Genomic DNA, 13,974 nt, shown 5'->3' on the forward strand with positions numbered 1-13,974 from the left:
TCATAACTTGGGTTTCCTTCCACATATTTGCCTGAAATTTACCAGGATTCTTCCAAATTATGAACTTTGCAAGTAAAATTGCAAGTCCTTGACCCGGCCACATTTAGTGGGGCAATAGGTCACACTTTTGCCCTTTTCAGCACAATGAACATACATACAGACACAAAAATGCACACATAAAATGTCCACTAACACACGCACCCAAAACACACACCCACACACCACAGACACACACACACACACAAATTGGGCATTGCATTTCATTATGCCTTTTGATACACTTTTGATATGCCTTTGCCTAGCAGAGGAGTGTGTATGAGACATGAGGAGTGTGTTTGGAACAGTAAGAGTGTGTATGAGACATGAAGAGGAGTGTGTATGAGACATCCCTTACTTGGGAAAGAATGAAAAGTTGCTAACACTTCAGTCTCGAATGTATGTTTGTAGACAAATGTCATAAGCTGAGTGAAGTTATGGTCCATGGCTTTTGACATGTTCTTACACATACAGAATAAAATGATGTAATTTCATTTTCATTGGCCATCAGTGAATTATAACACCAAAAGTGAATTTTGAGACGGAACAAGAACCTAACATGCCTCCACAGAAGATGCACCGTGGTACTGGGAAGCCCTGTCTGAGCCAGACGACAAAAGACGGCACTGTGTGGGTAGAGGAGGACATTGGAATGCCCAGTGCAGTAGCAAATCGCTTGTGCTTCACTGCGCAAGCTGGACCCTGGGCGACCGGGGTACTTTCCCAAGTAAGGAGATGCACTGCAGACATATTTGGTCTCCAAATTGGCCATCGAGAACTTGATCCCAAGTTTATCTGGCTTGGTTGCGATATACTGTGTGAATGGACAACAAACCATGGTAGGGAACAGCTGTTCATCTATGGTCATGTGTTTTCCTGGAGTGAACCTCTCAGCACAGTTCTTGTTGAAGCATGTCCAGATGTCGAAGACCGCAGCAAGTTTGTCTGTTAGAAGGTGTTGCATAATTGAAATGAATCTATTTCTTGGCATTGTCTCTTTGAAAGCCAGGAGATTGTTTTGAAACCATTCTGACCATTTATAATGTCAGTAAATAATAAAACCTGTTTTTTCCAGGTCAAATTGACATAATTTATTGTGAATAAAACTTACTTTACACCTCTTATGCTTTTTATTATATTTAATTTATAAACAATAACCCTCATGATAGTATGCCATGATTTTAAGTAAAATAAGCAAAAATTATTAAATATTATTTTGGATAACCACTGGCTGGCGTATGTCAAACATCCCCAGGTCAAAGCTGACTGAAGCAACTAAATTCATGAATAAAAGAGAGAAAACAAATATGATTTGAATATGAAAACACAACATCTGTGTGTGTGTGTGTGTGTGTGTGTGTGTGTTTCGGTAGATCATATTTTGCCCTCTGCTTGGCAAAGGCATTTCAAAAGTGTGAAATATTTACAAATGTGTAGCTTTTTTTTTCTGGAGGCCTAATGAGATGCAATGCCCAATTTGTGTGTGTGTGTGTGTGTGTGTGTGTGTGTGTGTGTGTGTGTGTGTGTGTGTGTGTGTGTGTGTGTGTGAGTGAGTGTGTGTTTTGGGTGCGTGTGTTTTGGGTGCGTGTGTTAGTGGACATTTTATGTGTGCATTTTTGTGTCTGTATGTATGTTCATTGCGCTAAAAAGGGCAAAAGTGTGGCCTATTGCCCCACTAAATATGGCCGGGTCAAATTGACCCGGGAGGACAACAAGATTAATTTTACTTGCAAAGTTCATAATTTGGAAGAATCCTGGTAAATTTCAGGCAAATATGTGGAAGGAAACCCAAGTTATGACATATTAAACTTTCCAGATGAGTCAAATAGACCCCAGGTCTGCACAAGGGTTGTATAAATATGATATGTACTATGGCAATGACAAACCTTAGCACAAATTTTTTTTATATAAATTAAACTATTAAAAAGACTATTTTGTATAGATAGGCCGTGAAAGTTTCCGTCACAGACATAGGTTTGGCCTGCCTTGGATCTGAGCTACTCTGAGTGAACAAATGCAAATGAGCCAGGCCTCACAGGTGATGGGGGCATTTGCACAACAAAGGCAGGAGAACAATGGAGCTGTAGGGGTTCTGGTAGGTGTGAGGTCCAGGGATTTTACGCAAATCTGCACAGGTTTAGCAAATCTAGTTAAACATGTGGCATCTAGATTTCTTATATCTATAGATAAAGCATCACAGATTACTGTAATTGTGCGTCCAGACCTTTCTGTTGTCCTGTTTACTATAATTCCTATACATTTACTATGCATTCCTATAAATATACATATTACAATCATTGATTTAAATATGTCAGTAAAACGGCAGCTGCAATAAAGACTGGCATCGTTCAAACTAATCATCTGCCTAAAGTAGCTAGAGAAAAGCTTTACTTTTTACCACCAGATAAAATAATAGTAATTATAAGAATAATAATAATGATAATAATAATAATAATAATAATAATAATAATAATAATAATAATAATAATGCAAACCATCAATTATTGTGTAGCCTTCTGCTAAATTGAAGCCTGTGTAACAAAACCCACCTCACCACAGCATGGTAATACTACGTACTTGATCATCCGTTTATTCTGACTATGTTGCATATTACTATCTGGACTGTGGGCAATTCATATTAGTTATATAGCATTTATGGATGTGATTTCACTGCGTATCAATGACGCAGACCTAAATGTGGAACAGCATACATGGTTTTACAATATTTAGTATTTCCAATAGTTGGGAAACACACCTGTGGGGTTAATGGATGCCTGACAGCCACATTATTACACAAAGTAATTTATGTGTCCTGGGTCTGACTGCTCTACATTAGTAGCTATTTATAGAACAAGAACTAAAATAACTGAGACAGAGAACAGGATGTTCCTCTGCCAAGACGTTTTGTTATTTATTAGCCCTTCCGCTGTCATGAATGTTTAATAACATATTTTAATCAATTCCAGAAACACAGAAAGGCGTTGACGTACCATCAGGTTTGTCCGGGTCTCTGTTCAGAACAGCGTAGCGTGGTAGGTCAATTCCCTCTTCCTGTAGGATGCGATACACCTCTCTCCTATGATCAGACGTTACATAAGACAGCTGCCACACTTTCAGTCTTCATTACAGCAGTATAAACAGACTAGGAGATTCGAAGTGGGTTAATAAGGCCTTGGTCATGTACAGGAAAAGCAGATTTTATGGACCACAAAAACATCTATACAGGATGCAGGCATGTTTATTCTGAGTAATGTAAGGGCAGGTATAAGCAGTTGGCTAGCTACAGTATCAACACCATCATTTCACCATGGATTAGGGTTCACATATGCTCAATACAGTTCTGACCACCAGCATCTTAACAATTTGGTCTTTTGTCATTTCCCAGCTGCCAACCAGCTCTCCAGATTATATGACAGCTAATACGTACTTCCTCTGAACACGTAAAGTCAGCCAATGACAGGGACTGACAGGGGAGAAGGAGACAGACTGACAGACAGACAGACAGACATACAGACAGACAGATGGATAGATGGACAGATAGTATGGGCAGTTTGGCTTGTAATCACAGACTAGCACTTGACTGATTCAGGGCCATAGTGTACCCTGCTTTTTTTTTTTGCTTTTTTTTTTTTTTCAAAAGGTATGAATTTCTTTCTATAGTAAGTGAACATACTACTTATAGGGAGGGAGGTGGTTCAGTCATACCTGTCCTGTATGTAGTACTGCATATTAAGGTCATTGATCAGCAGAGGATTACGAAGTTTGGCGTAACACACAGCCTTATCCAAGGGGAAACCTTTTGATGTATAGAAAAAAACAACTTTGGTAAATAAATAAAAGCAAATAGGGGAAAAAAGATAAATTGTGCATGAGACCGATTTTTGGCAATCATGGCTTTTACAAAAAGGGTTAAAACTGCATCTTTCTACATATTTACATTTATAAAGTGAGTCATGAGGCTATATGAAGAACAGCACTGAACGAATAACAGCGCGATATCTTAAAGATGAAATAAAAAAAGGTTTAGGAAGGTCACGCTGGCACTACTTCAGACAAGAACAGTCACCTTTTGAGTGAAAGGAGATGAGGCAGTCGCAGAGGGGCCATTTCTCCACCGGCTCGTTGAGTATGACGTCCTCAGGAAAGATGACCACAGTGATGTACTCAAACTTGCACAAACGCTCTAGTATCTGTGTCATGGGCTTAGACTTGGATTTCTTCATCATGCAGCAGATCCCCACCACAATCTGACGCTCTGGAGGCTGGAAAGAGCAAATCAGTGACAAACGGTGAAAGGGGTGGAGCACACAAAAGCTCAGCATGACTACAACCACGACCAATTATTACCACATTACATCATTCCTGTACTGACAGAGATGCTGACACTGCTAACTTTTAGACTTAGTCATTTAAAGCCTAGGTCTTAACATGCGAAGTTAAATAGAAGCCCTTGAAAAAAATGCTGTTATAGAAAATCAGGTGTGATTGTGTTTAATTGCACAATGTGTTTAATTGCACAAAAGTGAGTTCCTGTTATCTCTCAAAATAAAGTTATTAAACACTTGACCAGCCTCTCTTTATAAAAAATAAAAACTTGCTGTTTGATACGTTACAAAAAATACAAAGCCCTCTGTTGAGTTGGAGACTCTGTACGAATGAAGCTTGTTATCTGTGTGCTTCACAGACTCACATTATTCTTATTATATACGTTTAACGAGACCTCATGAGGTTATGCATTGCTATACACTGTAGCATTTATTTCTAAATAAAGTGCAAAGATACTGCGAACAAGCGATCCTCACCGAGTCTGCCTCCAGGTCGTCTTCGTACAGCTCCATGTCAGTCCTCATGCTGCCGTAGCTGTCCAAGCCCTCGCTCTCATCCTCGTCGCAGCCCACGAAGAATTTGGGAGCGCCACGTTGGCTCTCGCCCGGGCTGCTGGGCTTTGACATCACAGTCCACGGCGGCAACTATCGGTGTCCCGCCGCGCCATTGCAGGCCAACACTCAGCGTGGGCCACCACCGGGGCGTGGTGGGGTCTCGCGCCACGGGCAAGACTCTAGCCAACCTGGATGACCTGGAGTTTGTTTGAGAAATGTGCACTTCTAGATGCAGGTGAAGATGATGAGTCCGGCAAACTAAAGGATTTGTACTGGATCTTTCAAATTTCTTTCAAATATTTTTGGATTTTCCTCAAACAAACAACACGATGAACCATACCAGTGCTCCCAGAACACAGCAATAATTTAGTGCCTGTGAACAAGAAACAGCGTCAGAGATTATGAGGAAGCTCATATAATAACAGTACACACTTATGCCTGACAGGGGTTGGTTCAGCGGTTTGTAAAAGGAGTCATTTTAATTATCCACCATAATTATATTTCTGTCACTCTTATCACTGTTGCATCAGCAAACACTAGAATGTGTAGCGTTTGCTGAGGCAACATAAAACCCACACTACAGCTTTAGTCTATGCCACAGCAACATTTCATACTTTAGAACAGTTTGAGATATCTTCTGCTTTGAAACATTTGAATTGTTTTTCATTAATGCAAATAATAATAGGATTTAATAATATGATATAAAAGATTTTAATTTCCCAAAAGAACCTGAGGCAAATTCAAAAGATGTTGCGATAGGGATAGAGCATGCGATAAGTTTCGTTTTTACTTTTAGTAAATATTTCTAAACCCAGGTTTTATTGTCATTAGTATAAAGAGTCCTGTAAGCATAGAGTCATAGGTAAAGAAAGTACACCCTTCATTTATTCATTGTCATTATTCATCAGGGCCAAATAACAAATTGGTGTTCCTCATTAATCTCTATAAGCAAACAAATTACATCAGGTGACAAAAAAAAAAAAAAAAAAAAAAAAAAAAAAAAAAAAAGACACCACACATTTCAACATCCAAGTCAAAAGAGACTTAAAAAGATCAATAAGCTTAGCTATGGTTTATTGGCTACAGATATGTGTGTGTATTATAACTATAAATATAATGTGTAATTATAATTATAACTAAATTAATTACATTAGAATAATTGTGTTTCTATAAAGCTGGAAAAAATAGATATATTGTGCTGAAAAAACAACAACAGTGGATTCAATGCTCTCCATTTGCAATATATAATGTACAAGAAAGAATGTGATTTAAGACACTAAATGGTGTGCTTTAAGTGCATTAAATCTATCTTGGTCCTAAAAAGGCTGCATAACATATACATGATATGGTTACCTCTAATAATATCCTTGTAAATATGTTAGGGAATTTGGTACATGTTTTAATTTAGGTAAAGCTGATACCATACATAACAAGATTAGCCTTCACTCACACAGAGTATGGACTGGAAATCCTCTCTCAGGACAGAGAGAGAGAGAGAGAGAGAGAGAGAGAGAGAGAGAGAGAGAGAGAGAGAGGGAGTGAGGGAGAGAGGTAGAAGGAGAAAGAGAGAGCTCCACTTCATCCCCTAGAGGACAAAGAGGATGTAATGTACCTTCACTTAAGGTGTGTAATTGGACCTCCAGTTTGCCTGCATTACTTTTGGATGCACACACTGTTTTTATGTTGGAAAACAAAAGTTCAATATTAATATATTAACATCTGACCTTTCCTGTTACTTGTGGTCATGAAGAAAGATCTGTAAAACCCAGCACGCTGAATAATCTTGGAATAAATGAGCCTACATTTGGTCAGGTTTTAAGTTTACACCTCATCGGTTAACACAAATCAACCTCAGCATTAATGTAACATATCTAACATATATTATTTGAATTAATTGCTTCATATAATAATAATAATAATAATAATAATAATAATAATAATAATAATAAAGGCTAATTGACACCATTAAACAAAACAACAAATTAATTTGGACTTATTTTGAATTTGCATAAACATCCAGGTAAATATATTTGCATAAACATTCAGGTGAACATATTTGCATAAACATCCAGGTATTCCATAAACATTCAGGTAAACATATTTGCATAAACATTCAGAATAATATATTTGCATAAAAATCCAGGTGAATGTATTTGCATAAACATTCAGAATAATATATTTGCATAAACATCCAGGTGAATGTATTTGCATAAACATCCAGGTGAATATATATGCATAAACATTCAGATGAACATATTTTCATAAACATCCAGGCGAACATATCTGCATAAACATCCAGGCGAACATATCTGCATAAACATCCAGGCGAACATATCTGCATAAACATTCAGGTGAACATTTCATTAACATTTAAAGCAACACCAATAAACAGGCTACAGGTGTTGAATTATTTAGTGAGAAAGTTTAGAGCCCTTGTATCACTGCACCCATGAGGAGTGTTTCTTCATGACTCCATAATAACACACAGGATGAATATTATTATTAATCCACAGGTGCTTTATTCACTTTATTCCCTCGTGTAGCTTTTTTTTTTGCTTCCACTCACTCATTATCACTTGCAAATGCAAATATATACACGTATAAACTCAATGTGAACGTTAGACCACGTTTAAAGCTTATAACATTATAGCGACTAAGCTAATCGTGTAAACGAGCTAAATTAAACACTGAGGATTCAGTCTAAGACTAAACTTCTGTAAAACCGACGGTGAGGTTTGTTTATTGACAGAACGTTACTTATGAAGCTAACGGCTAATTCTGTTAGCTTTCTTTGTACAAAACACATATTCAAGGTTAAAGGAGCTCCATATTGGTGTGGAGTAGAACGTCAGGAACGTTATTTGTTTAAAAAGAGGACCGCTTGTTACTTACAGAGCGTTTTTATCCTCTCACTGGTCCGTCTTAGAGGTTTGACAGGTTGTGAGTGAAACCAAACTAGTCAACGGGGTAAAAATAAACAAACGTTTCAGCCAATAGGAACGCGACCTGGACGTTGCGTCATTACTGAACTATTCCGTTAAATCGAAGCCTGATTTGTTTGCTGAACTGGATCAAAGATGATCATTTTAGGTGTTTAGGATGTACTTAAGTATTCCAAGTGTTTTTGTGGAACTTGAAATATGTCGTTGTTTGTTTGTTTGTAGTCCGATCAGTAAACTACATTTCCCACAAAGCACCACAAATTGTCTGGACAAATAAAAGCCTGGCGTCTCATCCGGGTATTGTGTGTGTGTGTCCGGCACTTATTTTCAGGGATTTCAGAACAGTGTAACAGATATTGCGTCATTGGGTAGGCGTGGCCTATTTGTAAATCTAACCATAACCATAACCGTAGTTTTTGGTTGTTTATTTGATTTCTAAAATAAATCTTCCTGTATGACTCTTTTGTCCTTCGTAATATGCTGGGGGTTTTTTTGAAAGAGGGTGTTTTTCAAAGCCCTCCGGAAACACACCCACTTTACGTCGTGGTAACGAAACCCCTGGAATTTAGTTAATGTCCGTTTATCGAGAGAGAGAGAGAGAGAGAGAGAGAGAGAGAGAGAGAGAGAGAGAGAGACGGAGACGGCTTTGTGTGTTAGAACAAACTCAATAGATATTTCTGTGCAGGTTGATTATAGTTTCTGAAAAACAATACGTAACATAAAATTAAGATAGAACTTGCACTACCACACATGTACAGCTAGAAATACCTTTAATGTGGGTTTAAGTGTGTCTGTAAACCCAGTACATTTTTTATTTCTATTTTGTTTCGCCACTAGAGGGCGCGTCCTTACTACACACACACACACACACAAACATATTAAAAGGAAAAAAGAAAAAACAAAACAAAAACAGCAAGTCGTTTTTTTTATTATCCTCGGAAACAATCATTTTTTCCATATTCTTAGGTTGAGGTTTGATGCAAACATCTCTTTACATGTATCTGTATCTGGATGACATTTGTGTTGTCCTGTCCGGCTGATGAGGGTTTTTTGCAGGTTAACTAAGTTCTTCCACACTCAGTCATGTCCATGTAGCTTGCATTATGTACCGGTACACTGTCATGCTGGAACAGGTTTAGGACTCTTAGCTCCAGTGAAAGAAAATTGTAATGATACAGCATATAAACATCTTATACAATTGAATGCTTCAAATTTTTAACACTTTGGCCAAGAACCACATCTGGGTATGATGGTCAGGTGTCCACAATCCTTTAGCCATACATGGTCATATTCCCCACCCAAACCCACCCTTTTATTTTTTATTTTATGATTTTTATCCCATCATCTTGAATAGCAATGCCAAAGACGGCTTAAAATGTATAATGCAAGTTTATTTTTCAGTAAAGTTGATGTTTTTTTATTTACGTTTCCTTTTTTCCTTGGGCCAGCTTTAACAAGATTCTTCCTCAAACTGTTTGAGCTACAATCACACAAGTCAGTTCAAAGCCAGGTTTTTCATTAAAATAAACACATTCATCAGTATATACACACACACACCACATTTTTACAATAATACAGTGTCACAGTCATGTCTTAGAACTCGGTCACTGTCTTAAAACAGACAATTTTTCCACTATTATTATTAACACTGTAATATGTTAAATAACGTCTCTTGTGCGTTCACAGATAGGCATTAACGACATGTTTTATTCCGGAGTAATGATGTAGAATTCTGTTGGTTTTTCTCTCTGTAGCTCTGAAAATGGCAGCCGTTCTGGGACTGTGATTTCTTGAAAACACTCTGGTGAAGATAGCCATTAAAGAAATCTGCTGCTGATAATCTTTTCTTTAGCATTACAGTTTTGAATCCAACCCATCCATCCTGAAAGGTGAACATAAAAACATTAAGCTTGAATCCTTACACTATTCAAATGTACAGTAGGCCTGCAGATGTATAAAAGTATAAACGATTAAATAATGACAAATATATATATTTAGACTGTCCATGCAGATAAACATGCAAATGTACTTTACCTTGCAGCAGACCGACAATGTGTTGGATTCCTTTTGATAATAAATGGACCCGGGGATTGCAGAGAAATTTGAAATTTCTGGAAAAAGAAGGGAAAAAAAATAATTGTTTATTACAGAGAATTCCTTGTATTCTAGATGCTGTTTCACAAAAGCTTTTTTTTGTTTGTTTGTTTAAATACTTCACCTTCAATTAAATGTTACACACTGAATATTCTGGGTGAGATTAAGATAAACAGAAAATCCACTTTTTTCCCCATCTTTAGCATTAGAGCCAATAATTCTGGAGCTGACTGGCATGCAGTAATAGACACAGACGTAATATGCTACTGGGAATACGTTAGATGAGATTTAGATTTTAAGCTTAAATTGGTGTAGCTGCATTTCATTTGCAAATAAATATTTTATTTTGGAAAAATGTCGGTCTTTAAAACCCAGGATTTGGTCAAACCTCAACACAATTTACCTGCTAACGGCACGTTGCATTTTCCAACAAAGTCGAGAAGTTTGATGGCACGGCCCATCCAGATTGTTCTCAAATGAACCTGAGCACGTAGAAATGAAGTGATTCAGAACTGACCCTCAATTATTATGATAAATAACATGGTAGAGTTTCTAACAGCTGCTTAAAAATCGCTCCCTGAACCTTACCCGAGATCCTATAGCGCGATAGAGTCGATCGATCTCGTCACACGTCTGATCTTCCCACACGAGCCAACTCAAAGAAGAGTTGATTTTAGGAGCTGAAAATAAAACACACATCAGTTCTCTTCTTAAATAAGAGGTTATAAGACAAAATATAAGTGCTGTGATTATGAAGCTCCATCCTCTTACCAAATGTTGCCCCCTCTCTGGCCTGCTCTGTCCCATCTGCTATTCGTTCTGGTAGGTTTCTTAGTGTGTCTATTAACTGTTAACAGATAAACATTAGACAAAATGTTTACATTTGCCTAATATTACATTAAGGTGTTCCCCTTACCACTCGCACACACACACACACTCGTACGCACAGGAGCGCACGCTCTCACTCGCACACTCACTTGCACACACTAGAAATGCTTGACATGATTCAACATTTAAGCAACTGTGACAACAGACAAGCATAGCTCACTTATTTAAGAAAGTCAAGCAAATTAAGTGAACATCATTTGGAGGAAACGCCATCAGCCCTCTTCTATATGAATGAGCTCACATACACCCACGATTGATTGGCATTGCTCTGACTGACAGGAGTAAGAGACTCTAAAGGCAAATACCTGTTTCCTGCCACTCAGATGATCTTTATATATTTGAATTTATTTTCAAAAAATTGTGAAAGTTTTTGTGAAATTCAAATGAAACTTGGATGTATCCTGCTAAACAACAATGCAAACAATAAGGCAAAATTTAAAAATAGCTTTGCTGTGAGCATCTCAGTCCCTAGATCTTTTTTTTAAAGAAAGCAGTGTGTGACCTGTAAAAGTAATAACGATTTGAATTAGGCTCATGTCATATCAGCAATTCAGTATTTACCAGCTGGGCTCCCAGAACAGCTAGCGAGCCTCCAAGCTCATCGGCCGTGCTATTTTCAGGGACCTCATAAAGCTTCTGACTGAGTATGGGACCAACGTCAAACCTGCAACAAAGCCGTAATGAATTAATTAATTAAGGATAAGCATCACAGAGAAGGTACTTTATTTATCATGAAGCCTGGAGCCAGGAAATCTGAAGCGTCTTATGGTTCTCATTCATCTTCAATGTTTTTTACGCAGGGAGTAAACACGAACCTCCTCGGCCTAATCTGCATGATGGTGACTCCAGTGACTTTGTCTCCATGCAATATTGTGTGAAAAACAGGTGCAGGTCCACGCCACCGAGGCAGGAGGCTAGGGTGCACGTTGAGGATCCCACTGAAATAAAACAAGAAGTGGTGAACACCACAGAGAGAAAAATAATTAGAGATGCATTATATAATATGTTTAGATTTAAAATGTTAAAAATGTATATAGTTTTTCTTACTATACACCACTTGAATGCGCTTTTGCAATAATACTATGCTTGCCGTTCTATTATAATTGATTTGAAGGTAACTGTGTTTTCTGTTCAGTTCAGGAAAATGAGAACCTGCAATAATACTAATGTAAATACACTTTACAGATACACTACATTTACATTTCTGTCATTTAGCAGACACACTAATCCAGAGTGCCTTACAATTTATTTCAATTTATAAAACTGAGCAATTGAGGGTTAAGGGCCTTGCTCAAAGCCCCAGCAGTGGCAGCTTGGTGGACCTGGGATTCAAACTCATGACCTTCTGATCAGTAGTCCAACGCCTTAACCACTAAGCTATCACAGTAGATAAAAGATGTTTTTTTCTTTAACCACAGCAGGATAAATTGCCGTACTAAGGAAATGTGTTGATGAGGCTCTCCTGAAGCAGGCAGCCAAACGACACCACCACTCCAACATCAAACCGCCCTCTGGCTTGCACCTCGGGCCACTCATGAACCCTGAGCTTCTGCTGCTCTGCAAACTTCCTCACAGGGACATTATTGGACAAAGTGACAACCTCAAGCGAGTCCACCACAGAATCAGCTCCATCTCCTCTGAAACATACACAGACACAAGTCACAATGCAAACCCATTAAAGACAAATCAAATCAAATTTTATTTGTTACATACACATATATACAAAGTACGACGGTCCAGAGTTAAAGTGACTGTCCAGAGTTAAAGTGACGGTCCAGAGTTAGACAGTCATGAGTTGGAGAGACGGTCCAGAGTTGGAGAGACGGTCCAGAGTTGGAGAGACGGTCCAGAGTTGGAGAGACGGTCCAGAGTTGGAGAGACGGTCCAGAGTTGGAGAGACGGTCCAGAGTTGGAGAGACGGTCCAGAGTTAGAGAGACAAGCGTTTGCGAGACAGTCCAGCGTTAGAGAGACAGTCCAGCGTTAGAGAGACAGTCCAGCGTTAGAGAGACAGTCCAGCGTTAGAGAGACAGTCCAGCGTTAGAGAGACAGTCCAGCGTTAGAGAGACAGTCCAGAGTTAGAGAGACAGTCCAGCGTTAGAGAGACAGTCAAGCGTTAGAGAGACAGTCCAGCGTTAGAGAGACAGTCAAGCGTTAGAGAGACAGTCAAGCGTTAGAGAGACAGTCCAGAGTTAAAGTGACAGTGCAAAAAAGTGTGCAGAAAAACAGTAAAGACAAAAAGGAAGCAGGTTTTATATTTAAGATATTTTAGACTTTCTTACCGAGATGCATGAAGCCGTTTCAGAGACTCTACAGCGAAATCATCACTTCCGAAGAACAACACTCTCCACGGTGGATTAGACACACAGCAGCTTTGTATGTTACAGGATATGAAAAAAGATCTCCTGTGATATCTGTGACTTTCATCAACACCTGATACAAACTTTTCTTTACAGCATCTCCGACAAAATCCGTGCACCAATTTAGTAGCATTGTGGATCACTGTCAAACCCTTTTGATTCCACATCCTTAAAGGTTATAATTATAAACAGCCTGCAGCTGGTGATGACCTATTAGCATTTAACAGCTAAATGCTATGTTTTACTTATTAACGTTAACAAACAAACCGGTTTAAACATTTTTTAAGTTGTAATATTTCCGTCTACATTTCCCAACCCTTTCTGTATCCATATAACCGCGGTGTACATCAGAATCAAAAGTTATATGACATCAACATACTAAGTTTTCATATCTTAGCTAGCGTGTGTGCGCCGCCATCTTTGTTGAACGTCACTTCCTGGTGAACGGCTAGGCTGCAGAGGTTCAAACAGATATTTCCCTTGCGCCCCCAGTGGAGCATGATGGTACTGCACGAGTTAAATAAAAAATACGCTTATATGTTTTTATTATTAGAATATTACTATTTTTTTGTTGACGTTATATAATACATCTATAATATAAGATACATCTTTAATGAAAATGAGTCACCGGTGTTACTGTTTATGTAAATGGTGGCTCTCAAGCATTCCAACGTCTTAAAGTATTGGCACCCCATAGGGCAAAAAACAACATTATTCATTTAAAATAAATTAAATTAGACGCAATTATTAAATATGAAAACATCATAAACATTTTT

The 13,974-nt window shown here is 38.2% G+C and overlaps 2 protein-coding genes across 12 annotated transcripts in view; both read right to left on the reverse strand.

Moving 5' to 3' along the window:
* The window catches only part of ppip5k1a (diphosphoinositol pentakisphosphate kinase 1a), a 33,876-nt gene extending 25,803 nt beyond the window's left edge, over window positions 1-8,073 (reverse strand). For 2 of the 11 annotated variants that reach the window (XM_047815597.1, XM_047815595.1), the window contains exons 1-5: window positions 7,809-8,070; window positions 4,839-5,289; window positions 4,103-4,298; window positions 3,742-3,832; window positions 3,027-3,112 (exon numbers count right to left, since the gene is read on the reverse strand). In XM_047815597.1, the coding sequence (XP_047671553.1) occupies window positions 3,027-3,112; window positions 3,742-3,832; window positions 4,103-4,298; window positions 4,839-4,988 (523 nt within the window). In that variant the 5' untranslated portion in view covers window positions 4,989-5,289; window positions 7,809-8,070. Of the gene's footprint in view, window positions 1-3,026; window positions 3,113-3,741; window positions 3,833-4,102; window positions 4,299-4,838; window positions 5,290-6,528; window positions 6,589-7,808 lie in introns of all 11 variants that reach the window. The other 9 variants (XM_047815598.1, XM_047815593.1, XM_027137036.2 and 6 more) reach the window with 6 other exon arrangements.
* A 1,155-nt stretch (window positions 8,074-9,228) lies between these two features.
* mtfmt (mitochondrial methionyl-tRNA formyltransferase) lies at window positions 9,229-13,655 on the reverse strand. The gene is given in 10 exon segments (XM_027136936.2): window positions 9,229-9,740; window positions 9,893-9,969; window positions 10,356-10,434; window positions 10,541-10,632; window positions 10,724-10,799; window positions 11,402-11,504; window positions 11,656-11,778; window positions 12,277-12,477; window positions 13,121-13,371; window positions 13,374-13,655. Coding segments are annotated over 10 exon segments (1,236 nt in total). The 5' UTR covers window positions 13,419-13,655; the 3' UTR covers window positions 9,229-9,551.
* Window positions 13,656-13,974: the final 319 nt, after the last annotated feature.

Source organism: Tachysurus fulvidraco, chromosome 1 (assembly GCF_022655615.1).
Source record: "Tachysurus fulvidraco isolate hzauxx_2018 chromosome 1, HZAU_PFXX_2.0, whole genome shotgun sequence".
Taxonomy (NCBI): domain Eukaryota; kingdom Metazoa; phylum Chordata; class Actinopteri; order Siluriformes; family Bagridae; genus Tachysurus; species Tachysurus fulvidraco.